This window comes from Cygnus atratus, chromosome 4 (genome assembly GCF_013377495.2).
Source record: "Cygnus atratus isolate AKBS03 ecotype Queensland, Australia chromosome 4, CAtr_DNAZoo_HiC_assembly, whole genome shotgun sequence".
In the NCBI taxonomy this organism is placed as follows: domain Eukaryota; kingdom Metazoa; phylum Chordata; class Aves; order Anseriformes; family Anatidae; genus Cygnus; species Cygnus atratus.
The window spans coordinates 43,728,720-43,753,624 of record NC_066365.1 but is presented as its reverse complement, the minus strand read 5'-3'; the positions used below and the strand labels follow the sequence as shown (position 1 = coordinate 43,753,624).

At 38.9% G+C, this 24,905-nt stretch overlaps 2 protein-coding genes and 1 long non-coding RNA gene across 7 annotated transcripts in view; all 3 read left to right on the top strand.

Annotated features, from left to right (window-relative positions):
- Positions 1-2,335, top strand: part of BLTP1 (bridge-like lipid transfer protein family member 1) — a 115,903-nt gene extending 113,568 nt beyond the window's left edge. Inside the window, exons 86-87 of the mRNA XM_050710664.1 lie at positions 111-276; positions 1,623-2,335. Coding sequence (XP_050566621.1) covers positions 111-276; positions 1,623-1,839 — 383 coding nt within the window. The 3' untranslated portion in view covers positions 1,840-2,335. The remainder of the gene's footprint in view (positions 1-110; positions 277-1,622) is intronic.
- Positions 2,336-3,231: 896 nt separating this feature from the next.
- Positions 3,232-14,568, top strand: ADAD1 (adenosine deaminase domain containing 1). Its single transcript, XM_035554885.2, has 11 exons — positions 3,232-3,367; positions 4,809-4,985; positions 7,176-7,343; positions 7,896-7,964; positions 8,482-8,607; positions 9,484-9,607; positions 9,823-9,993; positions 11,088-11,314; positions 12,849-13,086; positions 13,410-13,542; positions 14,455-14,568. The coding sequence occupies exons 1-11, from the start codon at positions 3,232-3,234 to the stop codon at positions 14,566-14,568; spliced, it is 1,683 nt and encodes a 560-aa protein (XP_035410778.2).
- A 5,944-nt stretch (positions 14,569-20,512) lies between these two features.
- Positions 20,513-24,905, top strand: part of LOC118251293 (uncharacterized) — a 72,343-nt gene continuing 67,950 nt past the window's right edge. For all 5 annotated transcript variants that reach the window (XR_004779745.2, XR_004779743.2, XR_004779751.2 and 2 more), the window contains exon 1: positions 20,513-20,593. This is a non-coding gene — a long non-coding RNA (uncharacterized LOC118251293). The remainder of the gene's footprint in view (positions 20,594-24,905) is intronic.

Genomic DNA, 24,905 nt, shown 5'->3' with positions numbered 1-24,905 from the left:
GAGATTTGCTCTGGTGTTTCTTTTAAGATGTCCAAAGAGGATTCAAATGAGATGCTCATGACTGACTGATGATTTGTTGTGTGTTTTTTTTCCCCATCTCCATTTTGTAGCTATTTTTCCTCCTCGCATTTTGGCTTCTCGTCCAGGGCAGAAAAACTCCGTTGGTGTACTTGAAGACAGCTCCACTGAGAAAGAAGCAGAGGAAAGCATTACTTACACTACAGTTGACTGGAGAGAATTTATGTGCAATACTTGGCATTTGGAACCCACGCTCAGGTAACGACCATGTTTATCTGCAATCTCTTTATGCATTTTATCTGTGGGTACTGTCCTTCAAAACGCAAGCGTTTCCAAGTTGATTCTGTTCAGCTACTAAGAGGATTGATCACATGGATGCTGTTAGAGATTCATCTTTGGCTATTAGTGCTGGTATGAAAGATGGTCAGGACATGACAAAAGCTGGATTATGCAATTATCACATTAATTAACTTCTAGATTGCACTTTTGGAAGGTAAACTGCTTAGAACTTAGGTTAAAAGAATCTTTAAAGGCTCTTCAAAATCAGGACAATGAAATTAAACTCATTAAGAACCACAGATGACTGTTTTTCACTTTGTCCTTCATTCACTTTCTACCATGTAACTTCTCACCTTGCAGTTTTCACAGAATCATCTAGGTTGGAAGAGACCTCCAAGATCACCTAGTCCAACCTCTGACCTAACACTAACAAGTCCTCCACTAAACCATATCACTAAGCTCTAAATCTAAACGTCTTTTAAAGACCTCCAGGGATGGTGACTCAACCACTTCCCTGGGCAGCCTATTCCAGTGCCTCACAACCCTTTCAGTAAAGAAGTTCTTCCTAATATCCAACCTAAACCTCCCCTGGCGCAACTTTAGCCTATTCCATGTATTTCACCATTTTTCTTTTGAAGGGCTGTCTTTCTGTTCTTACAAGCAATTCTACAGAAGAACTTCCTTTATACTCTTGCATAATATAAAAATTGAGTTGCATGTTAATGATAAATATGAATTATTTGAAAAATTCAGGTATTGACAAGTTAACTCTTCTCCTTTTCTTTTTTCCTCACATGTATACTTTGCTGACACTTGGCAACAAATTCCTTCCTACCGTGCCAAGAGGGAAGATTTTTTTTTTTCTCCAGAGTAGGAATTTAGGTGGTTCTAGTTATTACTTCAGCAGTCACCTTAAAATAAAAAAAACCACAACACTATGTACAAGTTGCTATATAGAAGTTTAAACATAACACAAGAGAACAGCATATATACTAGCCACCCACTGCTCTCATTACACACATTTAATCCCTAAAAATGACTTTTTTTCTGTCAGGGTTTGTTTGCTTTCTAACCTTTGCTGACACTACTAGTGCATGTAAGTGTTCATTCACTTCATATCAAAACACACATCAACCCAGGCCAAACAAATTCTTATCTCCCTGAGCATCCTGTTCCTTTGAGAGTAGGTTATCTTCAGCTGTGTGTATATATTAAGCTTGAAGCCTGTTGGGCAGAAGTAACAATGGGTGTTTATATAGACAAATGCTAGTTGCTAGGTAAATTCAAGATCCAGTAGCCTATTATTGCTGTTGTTGCTTTGTTAGGTTAATATCCTGGACTGGGAGAAAAATTGATCCTGTTGGCGTTGACTACATCCTTCAAAAGCTGGGTTTTCACCATGCAAGGACTACTATTCCTAAGTGGCTGCAGCGTGGTGTCATGGATCCTTTGGACAAAGTTTTGTCAGTTCTTATAAAGAAACTTGGTACTGCACTACAGGATGAAAAGGAAAAGAAAGGAAAAGACAAAGAAGAATACTAAAACTATAATGTGACAACCATAATTCCGTTTGATTTTATCGAAGTGTTTTATTGTAAGAATTTAAATATGGTTTAAAGAGAAACCTAACAGCTTTTTGCTACTCTATTTAAAACTTACGTTGTGAGTAACTGTTTACTGTGGTACATGATACCATTCTGTATTTGAAGTATTGCATGATTAAGACCAATGTACATTCTGTGAAGGAATAGCTGGAACACTGTAAATCTGCTCCTCAGTCTCCACTGTTTTATTGTGTGCAATATGATTCCTGCATCTTCAAAATATTTGCAGATTAACTGTGAATTTTCAGAAACTTTATTTGCCATAACACAAAACCCTATGTTGATGTGACTGGTAAATTGATTTGTCAATGTAGACCCGTGTAAATTATATATATACATAACTTATGAAACTGTGATTGCTAAAAATCGTTAAGTTTATTACACTTGTATTAAAATTTAACTATTGTACAGATTTTTTTTTTGTTCAACCTCTTTGATTAAAAAAGTGTTTTAAGTGTAACTTTGCATCTAGTATCATTCAGGCGGGGGGCGTCTGCCCCCCTCACCTCACGGGCAGGAGGCCGCACTTCCCCTCAAGGCGTTGGGAAGAGGCGGCGCGGGCTCCCGGCGCCCGCAGGGAGGAAAGAACGAGAGGCGGCGGCGGCGGCGCCCAGCCGCAGGGAGAGGGCGGCGGCCCCGCGGCCCGGGGAAGCACCGGGCCCCGCTCTGGCGGTTTCAGGTACCGCCCTGCCCCGGCCCCGGCCCGCGGCACGGGAAGCCGGCGAGACAGCGCGGGGGCCGCGCCCCGCCGCAGCGTGGCTGGGAGGCTTCGCGTCGCGGCTGCTGCTCGGCGGCCATTTTGCGGCGGGACGAGGCCCCGGCCCCTCCCTCGCGCCTCGGCCGCCAGAAAATGGCCGGGCTGCGCCGCTGCCTTTGAGGCTCTGGTGGTGGGGGCGGCGCTGAGCGGGCCTTGGGAGAGCTCTGCTCAGGGTTCTGCTTCGCTGCTGCAGCATCCTTGAGAGCCGGCTGGGCGGTTGTCCTGCTCCCGGGGGTGGTGGAGAGATAAAACCCCGCAAATCGTTGTCGAAGGTGTGTGTGTGTGTGTATGTGTGGGGTGGGTGGTGAGGTGGCTTTGAGCTTGGTCACGTTGGCTGCCAAAGGGGAGGAATTGGAAGGAGAACGTGTATTGGTTCTTCTTTGGTCTGTAGGGAAACGGGGTGTGGCTTCTGCGTAGGTTTCTTCTGTGGAATGGTTTAGCTAAGAAGACAAGTTTATTGCGTGCCTTTAACATCTGATAACGCTATTACTGAATGTAGGTTGATGAAAAATGGCTAGCAACAGTGACTGTTTCCAAAGTGCCAGAGCACCCACAGCACCCACCTGTGACCCGATGCAAAAGAAGATTTTGCCAGCTCAGACTTCTACAAAACAGCTTTTAGGAAAGTCTGTGGCTGTAAGGCCAAAATTCTCACCTTCTGAGAGGTACAGGGGACCAGGTTTCACTCGGAAGATGGCACAAAATCCAGGTATAGTTTTCAGTTTATTCATTAGGAATGGCTGTTGTAATGACCTGTTAATGCTACTGGGAGTAACTTTTATGACTTTCTCGTTTTTGGAACTCTGCAGCTTTTTCTTATTCCTGCATTTTCTCAAATGACTTTCTTAGCATCTGCTTGAACTTGTTGCTCCTTTTCTGGTTTTCTTTTGCAGTGCAAGTTTGTTAGCATAAGAAAATTATTTTAGGGTAGACTGACTACATAGTCTGTAGCGTTTCATAATTTCAAATTCTAGGTTTCTCATTAAAAATGCTGCAAAGGTTGCTAAATCAATGTGATAGATACTGTTGCAAAAATTTTAACAGGTCATTGAGAAAAGTTTAACTGCAGTCTTGGATGTCACTGGATGCATTTGGAGTTTTATCTCTTCAAATAGTTGTAATAGGGAAAAGGCACCAATTTATGGGACTGGGGTTTTGAGATACCATTTTATTATTTTTCTAATTTGTTGGAAGACACAATTTTGTGGTTGAGTATATGGTGACCCTGAACCTGAAAATCCCATCCATCCTGGAGCTGATATAGGGGAAAAGGTTTAACGTTGTCTTTTTTGCTTAATTTTAAAGACCAGAGCAGTCTTCGCAGCACTAGATGCTGCAGGAAACGTTGCTGGTTATGGTAGAGGAGAGCTCAAAGACAACTTTCCAGATTCACTGTGCACCTTGGAAAGAATTTGTCTTTTGAATGAAACTCAAGAGTTGTGAGCTTGTCTCAAGGATACCCGTCAGAATGCAGAAAAGCCTCTTGGGACTGGAGGACTTGCTCCACTTTGACCACTGCAGCGTGTGTGGGGTCTGCTGGATGGAGCATCCTCCCCACCTCGCTCTCCTGGTCGCAGGTGTGGCTGACGGTGGGGCCCTGCAGGGCGGGCTGCTCTCAGCCTGTCCTCCTCTTTTCCACCTCAGCCAGAGGTGCTGTCCCTGCGTTAAGCAGCAGTTTGTAGGGGGTGGCTCCTCTTCTGAGGAGTTACTTGCTTTTTGAATGGATGTGCTTGCTGCAGGTTTATGGTGTCATATGACAGGGAGTTCCACTGGTTGTTCTGTGTGAAAAACCACATGCTTGATTGTTCTGAGTGTGCCATCAGCAACTTTCACTTGATCTCTGGTTTGCAGTTGGGGCTGAAGTATATTTTGTATTTACGTGTAGTACCTGTCAATGTGCAGAGGTTAGTGGACTTAGTACTCACAGTAAGCACGTTGGTGCTTTTAAAAGAGGAGGTGCAAGCCACGTCAGGATTGCTTGTATTTTAATGGATTTAAAAGGGTTCAATACAAAGCAATACTGTTCTAGAGCAAATGTTTTTGGTTTTTCTTTGAAGAAGTGTCTAAAAACCATTTATTTTAAACAGATGTAAACTGTTGGGGAGGCTGTTCAGTTCTTTTCTTAAATTTATTCTTTGATTTTATTCCAGAGCCTTTACTGTCAAAACCACCCCGTATACCTCCACAGTCAGCACTTCCCTCAAAGGAAGTGCTAGCAGAGTTTATTGAAACATACAAGCAGGGTAAAATAAACCCAGTATCTGCCTTGTATCAGTTTGCACAAATGCACTGCGTACAACTTGAATTGAAAGAAACTAGCGCGCCAGGTAAATACTTCTTTGCTTAAATATAATTGTGTTTCCTTATCCTAGAGATGATGTCAGTTTCCCTGGCTAGTATTAATGGCACTAATACAGATTTTTTTTTTTAAAGTGTTGGTTGAACTACTGCCACATACGTTGCTTTTTGTTTACCCTTTTACTGTCTACACAGTCACGTTTTATAATTAATTACCACAGAATTTGATCAGATTAATCGTATGAAGTTCTGGCTGCTACTTCTTGACATCCTTTTCGTTTTATCTTGTATAGTCAAGCAGTTAGTCTTCCTAGGTAGTTACTGTTATAGAAGAGCTTAGTATGTCTTTTGGCTTTCTTATTAAATTAAGAAATCACTGTTCAGCCCTTGTGAAGCCGTTTACGTCTTGTCTGGGTACATTAGCTGTAACATACGCCCTTTGTTGCCATGCGCTTGGAGCAATACCGATGTCGGTCCTGTCTCTGTTTGTGCAGGAACCAGGAAGGGAAGTCCTGGCCACCAGTCAGATCCACTTGCTGTCACAAGTGTTTTCTTCTCAGAACCGTAATCATTTTTCATCTTAGAAGAGGTTGGCTTTCACATCCCCATGGCTGCTTGTTGCTCACCTAGTACTGTTCTGATTTCAGTGGAAGCTGCTTCTGACTTCCAGACTGAGTTTCCTCGTGGCCAGTTTATTCCCAATTTTGCATGTTATTCTTGCCTTCTACTTACTGTAAGCAGTTCTTTCTCTTTCTCTGGGGTGCAGCAGTTGTATGCTGTCTTGATATTTTGTTTTTGCTTTTTTTGTCTGAGAGGGCAGGGTTAGCAAACCCAGGCATTCCTGTATTCTTTGTAAGAGAAGGTGTCCTTTTCCCTGGTCTTCTTCCCCCTTTTTCGTTCCAGCTCGGGCTCTATGTTGAGCAGAGCAGGGTATAACATTCAGAGTGAGATCTCTCTCTGTACAAGGGCATAAGGGCAGTTGTACCTCTGTGGTCTTACATGGTGTTGCCTAAAATTGTGTTTGCCCCTCTTACAGTTCATCTGCTAACAAGTTATCATAATTTCTTCTGCAAAGGACTTCAATCTACCTCGTTGAGACCAGACATATTTTTCCTTCTTTTTGGAAGTCCACTATTCATCTAAAGAATGATGAGTTCAACCAGACATGATACACTTTTGTATTCCAGTTTCTGTCTCTGTGGATCTTCATCTTATCTTTCACAATTTGCTACAAAGAAATGCCTGTTAATTGTTGTTAAATAGAGGTCTTTGTAGCCATTTCAGGTCTTCATTTCTCCTCTGTAAAATACAGGTCCTGCATTTGCGAGTTAGTTGATAGCATTCCTGAGCTGAATTTTTTTTTAATGTCATCTCTTTGATTCCCTTTTAATATTTACCCAGTCCCCACCATGTAGTAGAAGTGCCTCTTTGTTACGGAGCCATAGGACTTTTTCTTAGTTACTTTCCTATTACTGAAGGTGAAACTCATTTAACTTCAGTTTATTTCTGGGAGTTTTATCTGATCTTTTTTGGTTTTGTTGTTCTCTTCAGAAATTATGTAGCAAAGGGCATTGTCACTATTGATCTGGTTAGGGGAAAGAGCTCTTTTAAAACAAATTCTTTTTACTCTTTGTCATGAAAGCTTCTCATAGAATATAGAATTGTGGAATGGTCTCCTCCAGGGATGGGGCATCCACAGCTTCTGTGGGCAACCTGTGCCTCTGCCTCACCACCCTCTGAGTGAGGAATTTCGTCATATCTAATCTAAACCTACCCTCTTCCAGTATAAAGCCATTCCCCCTTGTTCTATCGCTACGCTCCGTGACAGAGTCCCTCCCCAGCTTTCCTGTAGGCTCCCTTTAGGTACTGGAAGGCTGCTGTAAGGTCTGCCCGGAGCCTTCTCTTCTCCATGCTGAACAACCCCAGTTCTCTCAGCCTGTCTTCACAGGAGGTGTGCTCCAGTCCCTTGATCATCCTTGTGGCCCTTCTCCGGACTCTTTCCAACAGGTCCCTGTCCTTCTCATGCTAGGTGCAGGACTCGAGGTGGGGTCTCACAAGAGCAGAGCAGAGGGGGCGAATCACCTCCCTTGCCCTGCTGGCCATGCAGCGTTTGATGCAGCCCAGGATACGGTTGGCTTTCGGGGCTGGAAGCACACGGTGCTATTGATAAAAGTACATTAAATAGATTTACTAACTGTGTGCCTTTTTCTCCTTTAAAGGCAATGTCATAAGTCTTTATTTTGCCTTTTGTGCTGTGTTGAATGGTGTTTGCTACAAGACTGGATTGGGAAAAAACAAGAAGGAAGCTAAATTCAATGCAGCTAAACTGGCTCTTGATGAGATACTTGAGTTGGAGTATGCAGGGGCAATGACTTCTGACAAGTCAGGTAAATACTCTAGCAGTACCTAAACAGAACTTGAAAAGCCTTGCTTAAAGATTTTCTATGCAAAATTTCTGTGTAGCTTTATGGAGTGTTTCTGTATTGTGGCTTCTGTCAGTTCTCTTGGATCCTTTGAGTGGCGTTACTTGTCATACAGTTCTGAAACTGTCTTTTCCCTTTGTCTTTTATATACTAGGAGTTGCATTGGAGTTTGTAGCACAAAGAGGAGAATTACTGAAGGAATCTATTTGTTGCTGTTGCACTTGTTTTGCTGCTCATGAGTTTACAGCAACATGAAGTTGATCCTAAGTGGTTGAGAACTCTCTTAATGAAAAAAATTAAAACCACCAAGTTACTACTTCCAAAAGAATTCAGCTACCGTAATGTTTGCCTTCTTTTAAGGGTTGCTACCTAAACAGTTCTATGCTTGTAAGGACTTCAGAATCAGAAAAACCATTTGTAGAGAATTGGAAAGTTTAGCTTGCTGGAAATAGTGTGTCATCCATGTTTTGAAATCTGTAATGTCAACCCCAGGTTGAAATTTTGTTAAATTCTTAGGTCCTCCCTGTATTCCTGTTGAGCCTGAAGCTCCAGCAAAGTCCGCTTATGTTTCAAGGATCTGTTTTGGTAAGGAATAGTCTTGTTTTTCTATGTTGATTCAGATTATCCATCAAATGCTTTTGTTTTTCTTTAATGCTGTTCCTAAAACATTGGATGACCCGTGTGAAGTTACTCTTGTTTTAGACATCTTTCTGAAGAATGCCGCAAGTTAGTCGCAGAAGTGGGAGACTGACCATTGCTTCTACAACTGGCTGATAGATGCAACTTCAGTAAATTGCTTGAATTGCAGTCTTGAATCTGTGACAGAAACAATATTTCTGTCCTTTTTTTGAAATGCTCTTTCCAGTAGATGGTCAATCTTACTCCATATCCCCAATTTGTCATGACTAGTAAAACCAGGAGGTGTTAAGGTATTCTTGTCCTTCATTTGTTCATGCCCATCCTTATAATTGTCAGAATCACAATGTGTGCTCACAGTAGCGCTTTTATTGTGGGTTTCGATTAATAATCTGGGAAGTGTTTGCTGCTGCCTGTTTTTTCCCCTGCAAATTTGTGTCTTGCTGGATTTTTTTGTTCTATTTAGAAGGAAGACGGCTTATATATCAAAAATTTTCACAAATGTTGGAAAGACTATTTAACAGCCTGACTACCAAATACCCGGAGTACCAAAGTTGTGGCAGTTCACTGGCTGCCTTCATCATTGAAAAAGGCAAGTCTGCTTTAATCCCGCGTACAGGGGCTTGGGCAGCCTAGTCTGTGTTCCCAGAGAGCTTTGCTTTAATGTGTTTCTGATCTCATACATAGACATAAATGGTAGCTGTTCTCCTTTGACATGCTCTCTTCTGATGGCTCTATCACAAATATTCTATGTCAGGAGAACTTGTGTGTTGCTCTTAAGCTGATGGAGTACTGTCGGTGGATGAGTAAAGAGGTCCAAGGAGAGAGAATTGGATGAGGTAGAAATGACAAGGTGGGCCTCAAAGACGGCTAAAAGAATAAAAAGAGGGATCAGGGCTGATGAAATGTGGGGGAATTCTTTTCACCAAGAGTTCAAGTGATTTTTTGAAAGAGATTCTAAATTCGGGTGCGGCCATGTGAAATGTACTGCTGTACGGTAGACCGTCACTGTTACTTCTTGTCATCTTATATCAGTGTCGTCGTTGTCACTTTTTGTATAGTGAAGCACTGATGTGTGGTAACATATGTTGACATGAGCAGTGGACTGCTGCAAGAACATCAAACAATCTGTTCCAGGCTTTGTTTTCAAGTGTGCTCTAGTATGCTGTTGCCTTCAGCAGCTGTGAGGCCTTCCATCAGCATTCTTCAACAGCCCATCTGTGTAACCTGTTCCACGTGGCTTGCCCTACCTGCATTAAGGAAACCCCCCCAGCCAAATACTGCTTGTTCTCCCCGTGTTTTTTAAGCGTGATGGTGCTGTCCTTGATGTCAGAGTTCTTGAGATCATTAAATGAATACCTTCATTAAACTGAAAATATTGATTCTTGGATCTGTTTAACTAGTTTTAAAGGAAAAGTTTGAAAAAGGCAATTCCTTGATCACATAAAAATAAATGTGTTCTTTTTAGGTGGACGGTATGAAATTGTAGCTCTAGGAACAGGAGAATGTAATTACAGTAAGGACTATCAACCCTGTGGAAGAGTGTTACACGACAGCCATGCCATCGTTACTGCAAGGCGTTCTCTCCTTAGGTGAGAGTGTGTGTACCAATAGTTACCACTTCTTTTGCAGCCAGTTCTTAGTTTTACTTTTCCTAAGGTAAATATAAGTGCCTTTGTATGTTTTTAGGTAGTACCTTCTAGATTATGATCAAATCATACAGAACAAAGTAAATTAAATGTGAATGTCCACATATTCGTGAACAAGTTAGCATTTCTCACGCTTGTTACTTACCACTTTCTTTTAGATATTTTTATAGACATCTTATGCTGTTCTATAATAAAAATCCAGCACGCACAGAGAAATCCATATTTTGCACAGCGCCTGGCTCAAAGCTGCTTGTCCTGAAACAAAATACAAATATCTTTCTCTATATGAATCAGCTGCCAAAAGGATCTGCACAGTTAAAATCACAGTTGTAAGTACCCAGCTGTTTTCAGATGTGTTGTAATGGAAGATGAGTTTGTTCACATTGACAAACGTGAGTGTGAAAAATAGGCATCATTATGTGTTTTTAATAGTGGGGGGCCTCTGCTGAATATTTTTTCAAGTTTTGGAAGCATTAGTGTACAGGGTGGTAGTGATAAGTGTCTGAGATGCATGATGATACACAAAACTTTTACATTGGTTATAATTTCAGGATGATACTCCGTTTATTACGGATCGTCTATTTACCTCTTAACCCTTCACCCTGAGGTACTCTGAATTTAACCATTGAGGAAGCAAACGTGGTAATTTAACGTCATCCTTTGTACCCCAGGACTAGACTGTAAAAAGTCTTGGATTGCATACTTTAAAAAAACTTTACAAAGCTGCTCTGCTTTGTAGAAAAGAGAGATAACAGAAAAGGAGTATACCTGCCTCGTCAAGTCTGTGCTTACCTCTATACTTCTAACTTCTGTTGTATTCCTGAAATTTTTGTAATAGTCTTGAGACTTAACAGCAGCATTCAATGGCTTAACCAAGTTATAATGAAGAATATTACTTTGTTTCCCCATTAGTGAGTGGTGCAGTGGAATAACAAGGCAGCCGGGTACTTTCATACCCTATTTTGCTGCTCAGAAGGTAGACTTCTGGACTGGAAGTCACAGTCAGTTCGTTGTCAGTTGTGCTGACTGGGGGAATCCTTCCTGCAAGAATTGCAGAAGGTTTCAGATCACTTTCTCTGTGTCATAGCCTGCTCTTAGAAGGAAATAGTTCACGAGACTGGATGCAGCTTGCCAGCTGCTCTATGATAGTTAACAGATCACAGATCCACCATTAGTTCTTTCTCTCGCTTTTGGTCTGTTCTGGTCAATGCATGTACACTACTGTGACAAACTCGGAAATAACTTATTCTAATATGGCAGATCAGTTTATATACAAAGTAAGTTACTTTAAAGATATATATATTTTTTAAAGACAGTTGCAAGTAATCCATTAGGTATTTTGGGGTAAACAGCATTAGATACCGCTTTATAATAATTTTTGACTACTTCCTCACTGAAATTCCTTTCCATGTCTTAACTTTAGACATCTCAATCCCCAATCTATGTCTGCTTATGAAGCTAGTGAAGAACTGAGTCTCCATGTTGCTGTAGAAGGCAGGATTTACCTTTCGGTTTGTTGTCCACCTAAAACTGTTAGAGCAAGGAGCATGTCAGCCACTGACAAATTAACAAAATGGGAAGTGGTTGGTATTCAGGGGGCGTTGCTGAGTCACTTCATTGAACCAGTTTATATCAACAGTATTCTTGTAGGTAAGCTCAGCAAATGCACAATTTTTTTGTATGTCTTCATCTTCCACTTTCGTTGTAATTTATAAAAAAAATGAACTAAACAGTGGTGTTTTTTTTAAAGATTTGCAGAGTTGTTTTTTTTTTTTTCTGAAAAGCTACTGGATGTGTTTTGTTTTGTTTTCACTTATCTTGGAAATGGCCTAATGTAAAACTCGTTTCTTTTTAGTTTTACAGATGGCCCTCCCTTTATTAGTATAGTGGCATTAGATTAATACCAGAAATTCAATATTGTTCTATAACAAATGAAATTTTAAATATTAAGAAAATACCAGATAAGTGTGGTAAATGCTGTGTTAACTATTTGATCAAATATGGTGACTTTAAGGTGATAGTGTTAGTCACTTAACTGTAGAAATGAGCAGTGGTGGAAAAACTGCTCCAGTATTTGACTGAAAATATAAGAATGCTCAATTCTGGGTAAGCCTCACCCTGGTTTACCTTAGCAGCTATATTAGGAAGTATTTTTTTTTTTTTTAAACTTTTTTATTTCACTACTTTGTATTGGTTATTGCAAATAAATGTTTTGTTGTGCAATAGGGATTACCAGGGTAATGCTGAATTCTCAGGTTTTTGTAGCGTTCAGGAAGACAATGCTGCTATCGGAACTCATTTCAATATTTTTTATTTATAAGGCGGAATTAAGTTAATGAGTATTATCCTCGAGTTTTTAAGGTGTTTTTTTTCTCTGAGCCTTTGTATTACTGAGTAGTATTGACATAGTACACATATATCTGAGTTGCCCAGACACTGAAGCTGTATCAGCTTTTCCTTTTCTAAAACTGAAGAAGGTTTCTGAAGTTCTTCAAAAGATTTTGCGATGATTGGTGAATAACTGCATGTTCCTTCTAAGGAAGTTGGGGCACTTTTGCTTAAAAGAAGCAATAAAAAAGCTCCTCATGCTCACTTGAGTGCTGTTCAAAGTAAGCATAATAATCTATAATATGTACTAAATAGAAGAGTAACATATTTTATGACTGTTCTTGAGATGCAATATGTTTATTTGAATGTTTCTTTAAGTAGTTTTTTTTTTTTTTTGAACATGCGTAATTGAAATCTGAGGTTTGTTAGTTTCTACCATAAGAAGTCTGGGATCTTTTCTTAAAAAAGATGTTTTAGTATGGAGCAATGTGAGCACATCGGCTAGTGTGTTTTCTAATGGAGAACATGGAAGTTCTATTTTAATGGTGTCTTCTGTGAGGTGAAACGTTAATGAAGAGTTAATTATTCCAAACCAGGAAGTATCCAATGATGATGGCTCTGGAGAGGGGGAAAAAAAAAGTGAAATTTTTCAGTTTGCTCAGATCAGAGCAATATATATGTTAGGCATTTCTTACTGAGTTTTACTATGCTTTTTGTCATTTTAACTAGTTCACCATTCAGAACAGAAATATTGGGACTGATTTTTCTGAACATTTTTTTGTAGAAAAATCGATGTAACGTCGACTGATGGAAAATTTGTTGATTTTCTTACATGTGACTGGTTTTGTTTTAACAGGAAATGGAAATTGCAAGGATACGAGAGGGTTAGAAATAGCTATAAAACAGCGTATTGATGATGCACTCACAGTGGAGCTTCCCATGCTTTATGTGGTCAACAGATCTCATATTTATTTGGTGAACGCTGCACAGCCGATTCAGATGGATATGAAACACAGGTCTCTTAGTTTGAATTGGTCGCTGTCAGATGCATCAGTGGAGATTGTGGATGGATTAAATGGAAAAACCGCTGAAAGGTCAGAATTTTATTCTCCATTATGTTGAAAATAATAGACTTGCAGTTCTGTGTTGGTCCATTTGAATGTTCGGTTTTTAAGCTATGCATAGAGCCTACACTGTTATCAAAGTGAGAGATTTCTCTTCCAGTTTGTAAACAGTTCTTAGCCAGCTTATTTTATCTCTTACCTGCATTAGCTTTGCTTATTCAAAGTGGAAGCAGCATCATATGATTGAATTCACAAAGCGCTGGGGCAAAAAAAATGCAATCATGATCAGAGCAATATACCTGTTAGGCACCTCTTACTGAGTTTTACTATGCTTTTTGTCATTTTAACTGTAGTTCACCGTTCAAAAGTGGTACTTACATGGCAAGTCGTCTTTGCAAGGCGGCAATGCTTAGTCGTTTCAAATTGCTGGCTAAGGAAGCGGAAAGAAATGATTTACTTCAAATTGCTACATACCACGAAGCTAAGGTAAGCTGGTAAGGGAGAACAAATATATTAAATCTCTGAAAGGTTTCTCTCAAAACTGCTTTGGTAGACTGGGGTGATCTTCTGGATTGTTGAAGACTTCACATGAACATCTAGATTCCTTTATTGCCCGTAATCTTTGCCTAAGAATCTCTGAAATGGCTGTATTCAAGTAAAGTCAAGTGAAATTGATCTTGACGCATCCTCTATGAAAATCTTTCATATTTTGTCTCAGGATTTGAAGGCTGCTTGACATTTTGCTTACAGTAAGATTAGTTTCATATTGGAAGTTTTTTTTTGTCTTTTTCTTTTTAATCTAACTATTTTATATTCAGTTCATACATACATACATATTTTTCTGCCACAGAGTACTTTTGTGTAGGAATTCTTACTTTGCAGAGGGAAAGGAAAGTAGGAATCATTATCACTAATTTCTAAGCTTTTTCTTGTGGTATAAAAAGACAGAGAAATGACCTAAAGGAGCTACTGTGGGTTTTGATTGCCGTAAATAAAATTTACTCACACATGTCCCTGCTTGGAAGTACATAGTCTAATCTTACTCCTCAGTATTCTTGTTCATTGAGTGACATTGAATGTTAATTTATTTTCTGTGTAAAGATGATGTTGGAACTGAAAAGATGCTGGGGGAAAAAAAGATCACATCATATTTAACAGAACAATTCTCCTATTCCAGTAAATGCCCAAAAATATACAAATAGTAAGTTCTTAGTTTCTGTAACATTACTTCACTGTCAGCAAGTAATGGAATTGTAAAATCTGTTCGCGTTTTTTTCTCTGAGGTTTTTTTTCTCTGAGGTTTGTTGTCACGCATATTATATGACAGTGTTGAAGAATGCAGATCTCTGGGACCATGGATCTTGGAGGATCTCAAGACAATACTTTTTCATTTTTTAGGTTCAGTCTGAATCGTATCAAGAAGCTAAAAAGTTGCTGCACAGCTACTTAGAGCAACATGGTTATGGATCCTGGATTGTGAAGTCTCCGCATATAGAGCAGTTCATTGACTAACTGCAAGGCGGATTGCGTGTGAAGTTAGTGTGTGTGATTTCTTTCAGTGAAATGCAATTCTCGTTAGTAAAGTGTTTAACTGTTGGGTTCATATTCACAGTGAGAAAATCATTCTAGAGCTTCCTATCATCAGTTTAAATACATGTATTAAGCTGAGAGTATTACAGTTTTTTCACAGGTAGGAGTATCTAACAGCATTGCATGTCTATTTTGGTTTGCCTCACCTCCCAGCATCACCTCATCACTTCCAGCTTCCCCCCCCCCCCCCCGGGCGAGTCACTGACATGTTTTTCCTGTTAGTTTCAGGATTGCTGTGCATCAGTCTCTTTTTCTCTTTTTTTTTTCCCCCTGCATTTTTTATAACTGTCTTTGAAGAAAAAAATAATCAGAAGTGGAATTTCTTAAAAACAAACAAAACTATATCAATGTGAGAATCATTGACAATTTGTACTTCATCTGTAGGCATCCTGTGGTAGAATTGTTCTTTTTTTTTTTTTTTTTTTTTTGTATGTAGCATTCACTGAGTGTCCTGTAGTTCACTACCTACTGTTGGTGGTAGAATGGTTTAAAAAGTCATTTGTGTACTTCCAAATGTGAAACTGAATTATCAGGCTGTTATCAACTGTTTTCTGACAATCACTATTTTTAGTAGTGGGTTTAAAGCATTCTAAAGGTGTCAAAGCTGTAAACAAGAGTAGTGTGATGTAGCATAGAAGTTACCAGAAACAAGGTTCCTTCAACTTCTGTGGGCTGCCCCAACAGCTGTGAGATGTGAGACTAGTTGGACACCTCCTTCCGCAGATTACTTCATCACTGCACTCATTCATCCTTGCAAAACTGTCTCTATAATGATCTGAAAAATACTGTCTGTTGAGAGGAAAATTGCTTCCTTGTAAGTTATGATAACCTTATGGTAATATTTTGGTAATGTTTAAAAAGTTGTTGTTAATTAAAATAGTCGGGTTTTGTTTGTTGTGAAATACTAGTGTACTTGTACTAGACACTACGTTTTCATTATGTTGATTTTTGTATTTCATACAAGTTTGGGAAGCTGTTATATAAAAGTTTTCACACATCAGTAATAATACAGTGCTGTAGTTACGTTTTGGGTTGTTACTGTAAAAGAATTATAAAACAAAAAAACTCTTCAGTGCTTTATTCTTAATCTGTTTTTCTAACTAGTATATGGAGTCAGTCTTACAGTGAATTTCAAGTTTCAAATATTCAGTTGATGGAGGGCCCTCTGTCAAACTTACTGACTTGTAACTATTCTATCCTTGACCTTTTTGACCTATTCTGCTGTTTTGTTTTCTGGTACAACCTTTTAATTTAGTAGGGTTTGGGGTTTTGTTTCTTTTCCTGAGGGGATGCCTGCTCGACGTAATGTTTGTTCCACGTAGTGTTTCCTTTCAAAGAATGCCTGACAGTGGCCATCATGTTTCAGGTTAGATTGTAGTACTGTCTTGAGGGGGGAGGAGGTATTAAAACTTTCTTAAATTTCCTTGTCCATGTGTTAGCTTTTTATATACTTTCGGACAGTATCTCTGTATGGATTTAGACCTCTTCTGAGACATCACCAAGGTATTTTCTGTTATTAAGCTTGAAGGATTAAATATGTACAAGTAACTTAGATTTCTTTGTGTACTTAAGACTTTTTATTAATTGAACAGCACCCCAGAACATCTGTGAAACTTAGGTTCTACAAAGAGAGGGGTTGTGTTGTGAATAAGATGTATTATGATGTGTATGATAGCTGTATCCTTGAAATGTTACTTAATAACAACTGCATGGATATAATTTTCATATCTAGATTGTTCATTGTTTAATTAGCAGCAGATGAAGAATACATTGAGCTAGTAAATTTAAGCATATACTTGTTCTGTGAGTTTTTCTTACAAAAGTTTTTTTTTTGAATTACATAGGTAGAGATGATTCTACAAGTTTCCAGGTACCTAGGATGCCATATCTATTAGAGGAAAAACAAGTCATGCTGGATCCAAGATGCTGAGAGGCAAGGCTGCATCTGCACCTCCAGTAGTTGAAGATGTATTCCTGGCAGGCAAATATACCACATACATCTATAGCCAGCCCCAGCGATTGTAGACAGGCACACAGGAGCACTCACATGAAGACAGATAGCACCAGCAGCCTCGGGGTGGGAGCTCAGCCTCACCCCGGAGATGGAGGTCTGGGGGGGCAGAAGGTGGATATGTACAAGGTGGCTTCCTCCAGCACCCGTGTGCAGACAGTGTCAGCCCAGTAGTTACCCCTAGATCCTACTCTCCCCCTTTTCTGGCATCTGGAGATACGCATGTCAGAGGCTAGAGCTCTGCGCCCGTTGCTGGTACAGACTGTCACAGGTGCAATCATAGGGCTGGTGGGACTTCCCTGCTCCCCACAGCTGGCCCCTTTCTGCTCTCATCCCTAGATCTATGCTGTCACTCTCACACAGCTGACCCCCTGTGCTCATGGCCCTGGAGATACACAGGTGCTCTTACACAGAGCTGTCCCTTACAGCCCCATTCACCCCCTTGTTCCTAGGCCACTTGGTCTACTCGACAGCTTGTCCAGCTTGTTTGTTGCTAGCAATCACATGCTCTCTTGCACACCTGCACTTGCTCTGACAACACAGTGGCCCTCTGTGTGGGCATGCGGATTGCTGTACACAAGCATACACAGAGAATGGAGAGCCCTCACCCAGGAATGTGTCGGTGAGGAATTTTAGAACAGACACTGGTGATTAAGTGCTAGACATAAGACGTGCTGGCCAGCATACTGTTTATATGTGAGCGGCCCTTTTTATCTCCTTACCCTTCTATTTTTGCACGCTTGTTCTTCCCCAGCTCACCTAAACACCTCAGTTTTCCTGCCTGTGGTTCTTCCCCCAAAACATCCCATAGTAAGTCCTGTGCAATCCCCAAATGCTCATGCCCTTCATCCCATAATGTGTCCCACAGCCGTAGGCAGTGAACCCTCCTAGTCCAAGAAGGAGAGCTGCTCCCACTGACTCATCCTGATGGGTTTCATGGCTGGGCAACCAGGGTTGGAGGCTCTGCCAGGACAGCCCTGGGAGGGGCCCATATAATGTGATAGCTACTTGGGAGCCTTTGTTTATTTATTAATTTTCAGAAGCTGTATTGTATGGGATTCCACTGAGGTGGGTCTTTTGTTGTTGTTGTTTGCTTGTTTTCAATTTACAGGAAAAGTTATGTATATTAAAGTTCACCTTGGTATGCGTTTTCAGATGCTTTCGGTTTAATACTCTATTTCTTCAGAGATTTCTTTTAGGAATTAGGCAAATAGAGAAGCTGATCCTGCAGCTACTAAAGTATATGATACTATCTACCATCGGTTGCACGTTTGATAGATGGGAGAGTTTACTTATTGTGCGCAGAATTTTTGGCAATATTTTACAAATATTGATAAGAATATAAGATTTTTTTTTTTTTTTTACTTTTTAACAGTAGGTCAAAGGGCAATTGAATGGACTTTGGTGATAGTATTGCAAAACAGGTAGGAAAGTACACCTCTAGTTTCATCAAAAGAAACTAGATCTATTCATTGGCCAAATCTTCATAAACGTTGTATTCAAATGTTGTGTTTGCAAACATACGCATTTCAGTGAGAAATCCATTGTGCGTTTTTTCTAGAAATTCTGTGAACAAACATAAAGTAACCTTTGTCAGTTTTGCCCAACTGACGTTTTGCCTGCAGTATATTTTTATTTTGCTTAAGATTTTACCTTTTCTGTTAAACTCCATGTTACCCAGCCTTATCATACAGTAATGTCATGGCAGTCTAAACCTCTTTGCACGCAGAAATGTAGTGACCACCGCTGTATGTCTTTGACCCAAAATAATAATTTTTGGAAGATTCTGCTGCGTTGTTGTTTGCTACACTTGCTTTCTGTTGTTCTATTTTCTAGCTCAGTATTAAGTTCTATGTATTTTAATATATGCATGGATAATGCACAGGAAAAACCGTTCTTATCTCATCATATTAGTACTGAATTTTTAAGAGCCCTTAGAAACAATTACTGTTTTGTATGCAACAAAATCAACGCAGAATTTTTTTTTCTTATAATCTTTCTCACTGCCTTTTTCTGTTTAGAAATGGAATTTAGAAATGAATGTCTAGAGTACGGTTTCTCAAGACGCTGAAGACTTACAGGTATTAAAATAGACTTATTTTTGTTCATGTGGAATGCAAAATTACAGCAACTTGAGTATGAATCTTCATCATAACGTTAAGTTTTGATCAGAAATTTACTCGGAAACCTACTTTAGTCAAGAAATTGCTGGTTAATAGTCTACATATTTGTAGGCCTTTGTAACTTCAGTTAAGTAAATACTTAATCGTTAAACATACCAACACTAGTATTTGTATTAGGTCTTTGAAATCTGTAGTGTTTTTCTCATAGCATTGCTTACATCGGTTGATCCGTACATAAAAGAAAGTATGTATTTTCATCATAAAGTGTATGTATGGCAAAAGAAATTTAGGTCTAAGTAGTAACATTTAGTTCTTAAGGTTTTTTTTTTGCACTACCTTTTGCCTTAGTTTTTCTACAGGATGTCGTGATTGTGTTTACATAGTTTTTCAGCGTGCATTTTGTTAACGTGAGATAAATAACTTCCTTCAACTACTGACTTGCGAAGAGCTTATATTGCTAGCCAACATTATACCCATCTACAGAAAGGGTGTGAGAGAAGACCCAGAAGACTACAGATCTATTCATCTAACCTCAGTCCCTAGAAAAGTTACAAAGATTGTCACGAGGTGTATCAAAAGGCACTTAAAGAAGAAAGCAGTTACCAGGCATAGTCAACATGGGTTCATGAAGGGAAAGTCTTGCGTTAGTAACTTGATCTCTGTGATCCCTTCTATGACAAGGTCACCTGCTTGGTGGATGAAGGGAAGGTGGTGGACATAATATTCGGGATTTCTGTAAGGCCTTTGATACCGTTTTCTCACGGCATCCTTCTGGACAAATTGTCCAACTGTGAGAGAACCAGGTTCACCCTATGCTGGGTGATGAACGGGCTCGATGGTAAAGTTCAATGGGATGTACTAAATGGGGCTACATCTGGCTGGTGGACAGTCGCTGGTGGTGTTCCCCAGAGCTCAATTTTAGGGACAGCCCTGGTCAACATTTTTATCAGTGACCTGGGTGCAGGAGTGGAGTGCATCCTCAGCAAGTTTGCTGATGCTAAACTGGGAAGTGCTGTTGACTCCCTGGAGGGATGAGAGGCCTTGCAGAGGGATTTACATAAATGGGAGCACTGGGCAGTTAGCAACAGCATGAAGTTCAACAAAGGAAAATGCTAGGTTCTGCACCTGGGGTTGAGTAATGCCAGACACTGGTGTACAGACTGGGAGATGAGTGGCTGGGGAGCAGCTCAGCGGGAAGAGATCAGGTGAGGCTGAGGACACATGGGGTGCCCAGCCTGGAGAAGAGGAGGCCGAGAGACGACCTCCCTGCCCTCTGCACCTCCTGAGGAGGGGAAGCACAGAGGGAGGCGCCAGCCTCTGCTCCCTATAACTGTTAGTAGTATTCAGTAGTCCATCAGTAGTATCGTGGAGGTCACTCTTACATTCTTACAGGTGTTTTTAAGACTAGGCTCTCTTTACTGCTCTCTCATAGGCTTAGTGCTTATTGTGTCTTTTAATATTGTCCCACTTTGTTTTAAAGATTTTTTTAAAATTTTTTTGCATGCTGCTTTTAAGATTTTATCATGTAAAAAAGCAAGCATGTAAAAAGAGCTAGTATTCTATAAAGGTTGATAAAGGAGAAAGAATTTGTTACAAATTTCTTGCTTATTTTCTGATCTATGTCTTGCTGTATTTAGGTCTTACTGTTATTACAGGCTGTCATTTGGAAAGCATCTGATTGAGAAGAGGGTGGAGCTGATCTGTTTGTGGCTAGGATGACTGACAGTATTTTGCTTTTCAGAGTCCTTGTGGGTGGGGACAAAGCACTTGACTGTGGGAAGAGAAGTTAAGTAGAGCAACAGATATCAACTCTGTAAGTATTTTCCAACTTTTGGCAGAAAGCTATCATTAAGGCTTATTTTCTGTTTGCAGCACTCAAGAAAACTGCTGTTTTTTCCATTGTTAGTCTGTTTTTAAGTATGACTCGAAATACTCCATACCACACCCACCAGCAAAACACATCAAAGACTAAATGATAAAATGATAACTGTTGTAGTACGGCTTACTTTCATCCATTACAATTTGCATTGTTAGCATGTCGTGGTGGTTTTTGGATTGTAGAAGATGCTCCTCTTAGTCTCCTTCTGCATAAAACTTACAGTGTCACATGACTGACTCCATCTTCATTTCAAGTAAGCACGTTTCCGAGGTTCCACAAAAAGATTTTTGTGAATAATGGATGTAGTATATGTTCACTTGGATTTATACTTATTAATCATGAATGTTATGTCAGTCATTGCTGGAAAGAATTGGTTATGTAAGAGTTCTGGGATGTTGGTGCCTAAGTTACTTGTATAGCTGTGATTTCAGGTGCTTTATTGTTTTAGTAATGTTGCCCTGCGTCTGGAGATTTTTGAGTACCACATATTTTCCTTGCAACAATGAGAGATGTATCCTGCAAAAAATATAGCAGAAACACTGTGTGGCTAAGTAGAACAAGTCGCAAAGAAGTTTGGAGGTTCTCATTTTTTTTATTTTTTATTTTTTTAGGAATTTCATACTTTTTATTCTGTTTTTCCATGCTATACCTCTTCATGCTATATGCTAGCATAAACTGGTATTTTATATCACTTTTAAGAAATTGGAAAGCCTTGGATTGTCTGCAGGTGTCCTATGTTGAGTATGGTACGTGAACCCTTGTATACTGGTAATGTTATTTTTAAAAATTATCTTTTTAAGAAAAAGCAGATTAGTGAGTCACCAGTGAAAGACAGTATCATTTAACAAAGAAGACTCTAAACGTATTTTTATAATTTACTAAAATTTATTAAATACCATCTACAAGTAACTTTTAACAATTCTTTCAATAAATAGTTGTCATTTTAAGTTTACTGACAAAGTGAGAACCAATTAGTTTTCCAACATACATTTTGAGCCCGTAGGGCTTACAGAAAGGATCAAATGTGATCTTAGAACAGACACGTTATCACCCACACTAAGAGCATACAGTGGTCCCAAAATGGACAGCAAGTTAGTTAGCCCCAGGGTAAAATATATAAATTATTTGTAATTAAATACTTAAATAAATAACATAGCAGTAAAAATATAAATGGTCATCTGCTTATTTTAGCATAGATCTCAGAAAGTTGGTCAGCTCTCGGTGAAATTCAGGAAACTCCTTCTTGTCATTAGCTTCACAGATCTTGCATCCCGTTCCTGGGGGGATTAGGTCCTGCAATACAGATATTTTTGTTGATTGGTGATAGCTATGTTATCAGCTGGTTTTGACAATGATAGGTCAATTTTTGTGTGCTAAGTTTCTCTTTTAAGAAGAAAGAAAACCTGTAATATTTCAGGAGATTTTTTTTTTTCCAGTGGGCAGCTGTTAAGGGATGGTATAATGAAGGACGCTGCTTATAAGGGAGATCCTTTTAAATGTAAAAATATTACAAGCTAAACACATGCACTTTCTATGATAAATACTGCAGCAGATGCAAATCTTAATTTCTAGCCTGAGGAGGAGTTCTGAAGTGATACAAGGATCTCTTAGCCATGGAGTTTAGTTATGTAGTTTATCAAAGTGTACTTCTGTATTATTTATTTTACATTTATTACTGGGCCCTTTAGAGTCACAAGTTTATGGCACAGTTTTCTAAGCCATGGCTTATGTAAATAATTGTTACCCTTCTAAAAACAAGTTTTTGTAAGCATGAGGTGCCTTACGCGATTCAGCAAAGAAAACAAATTTTACTATTTTTTTAAAATGTTGACTTGCATAATTACTGTGGCTCAAACCTGCTTTACTGTGTTGGATTATTACATCAATAGATGTTGTCAAATAGTCTAACGTTATCATATTTTGGTACAAAATCCTGAATGCTTTAGAAACCATAACACACAAACCTCGAGGCATAAAAATGCTGACTCTAATGTTGTTTTTCATTAGCACTAAAACGTGGTTTTGTTTATTTTTTTTGTTTTGTAATTAGGTAAAAAGGTTACCTACCGTAAGTTTTTGGAGATTCTTTTCAATATTCCTAACACTAAATACGTTCTCATCTTCAATTTCATCCTCATCTTCAATTTCACTCTCCAAGGTGACTATTTCTTTCAAGTAACATTGCAGAGTTTGCCAGCTGCACTCCTAAAACAGTCATCAAAATCGATAGATATGTAAAATTGTTACTGAGGACAACTGAATTCGTTTTTTTTTTTTTTTTAATTGCACATTCTTATCCTTGTATGAGGAATTAGGCTGTTTGTTACAAGATGTATATTTCATTTTTCCCCTCGAAATCACATTTTAAGATTTTACACCTGGCCTTAGTTCTGTGTTATATTCTTGTAGCTTTTGAAATGTAGACAATCTTTGTGGGACATTTTGAACATTGGAGTATCTTATGACAATGTGAAGCTGCTATATTAGCTCCTAAACTGAGACTTATTCCCAGTTGTGTGGAAATCACGTCTTAAGGAAAAGGGTTAATTAATAGTAAAACCTCTCAAGTTTTACAAGAGCCTTTTTAGCGCCATCTTCAGTCAATGCACTCTGGTTGCTCTCTCTAGTTGTATCCAATCTCACTTTTGAATATGGGTAAGTGTCTTTACAGATCACTCTTAAAAGCTATTTCAGGCACTCTGATAAGTTATTAATCAGCCTCATACATTTGCGTTTAAGCACTGGAGCTCTGAGATAGTTACATCTTGATCTTGCCAGAATATGAGAAAAATGACTCAGATAAGGAAGTGGTTGCAGAATCTGGCTTTAAATCTTTACTCAAACAAAATTACTGTTAAGTGAAAATTCTGTTGGATTGAAAGTTTAATTGGAGGGTCAAAGTAGTTAACTTGCAGAAGGATTAATTGATATACTTGCACACTATATCAGAAAATCAGTACAGATCAGCAGCCTGTTGATGGTGAATAGCTTGTAGTCCAGCTGTACTTAGAATGCTGTTGTACTCAGATGCACAATGTTTTAGAAAAAAAAAAGCAACCACGATGACAGTTTTCTTGTGGAACTAAGTCTTAGGTATTAAGCGAATACCATAAAACATGAATGTACAGCTAAATATATCTAAGCTGGGTTGGTTAAGTTTTGCTCCTGAAAATAATCAGGTAGAGCATTACTGAGTTCCATTATTGATGGGATGTACAAGATTTGTATCTTCTTAAACAGAACCTACTAGTATCTCTGCATCTCTTTTCAATAAAATATAGTATTTCATATAGATATTTTATTAAAACCATTTCTAAGTCTAGCTTCTTTTTCAAAATTGTTCTTGGGTTAGTATTGATACAACTATATTGCCTCCTGCAAATATAATACAACATTTAAATGATTCATAAAATATTTTTTGTGTGTATTCAAGCGTGCATTAAGCAAAATGAATGTAACACAAATAATTTAGTGTTACATATTGTGTGGATCAAGAAGGTAATACTGTACACTAGTCTGTTAATGTTTGAGAATACAAATCAAAAGCAGAAATGTCTTTTAGGAAACTATGCTATCCTCACACTAAGTTCAGACAGCTCTGATTTGTCTTTTGTATTGGACCTTCTGATAAGTGAATTATTTTGGTCTAATTCAATAACACATAACTTTAAAATAGCCATATCTTAGCAGTCCTTCTGAAGACAGAAAGCTTGAACTCACCTGTTTCTCATTTGGTGTGTAGAGCTCAAGATTAATCTTCTGTAGAGAAGAGGGGAAAAAAAGTTAATTTTTGTGAACAAAGTTCATAGACAAAAATAAGTAGAAAAGACAAATAGTAAAGAATTAATACAGGAAAACCATCCACTTACCTTCATGCTTGTTCCCAGGTTTTCTAAATCTTTTATTAAAGTTGTAAGTGTGTCATTTTTCTCTGATAGAGGTGCTCCATAAGCTGTAGTCATAAGCATTACTACTGAAAGGCAGCTGAAGATCAGTGCTTTGCACATCTTGTCAGTGTTCTGGTTGTCTGTATGCTAGTATTTCAGTTGTGATATATAACGAGAGCTGGTAAGTTGTCATTAAGCTGTTTAGTGTATTTATACTCTTCTTTCTGGAGGGAAAAAGATGGGGGCGTCATGTAAAAGAGGTTTTATTACACATTTTTTCATGTGCTTTACCTGTATGGCAAGAATCATTACTTTTGTTTTTCCTCCCCTGATGACACTTTGGAATTTTTTTAAAGCAA

Bases quoted from the DNA above. Each gene is read 5' to 3' on its own strand.
- ADAD1 (XM_035554885.2), top strand. From the start codon at position 3,232: ATGCAAAAGAAGATTTTGCCAGCTCAGACTTCTACAAAACAGCTTTTA. The intron at 3,368-4,808 runs GTATAGTTTTCA...ATTTTATTCCAG, and splicing joins GAAGATGGCACAAAATCCAG to AGCCTTTACTGTCAAAACCA. The intron at 7,965-8,481 runs GTAAGGAATAGT...TGTTCTATTTAG, and splicing joins TGTTTCAAGGATCTGTTTTG to AAGGAAGACGGCTTATATAT.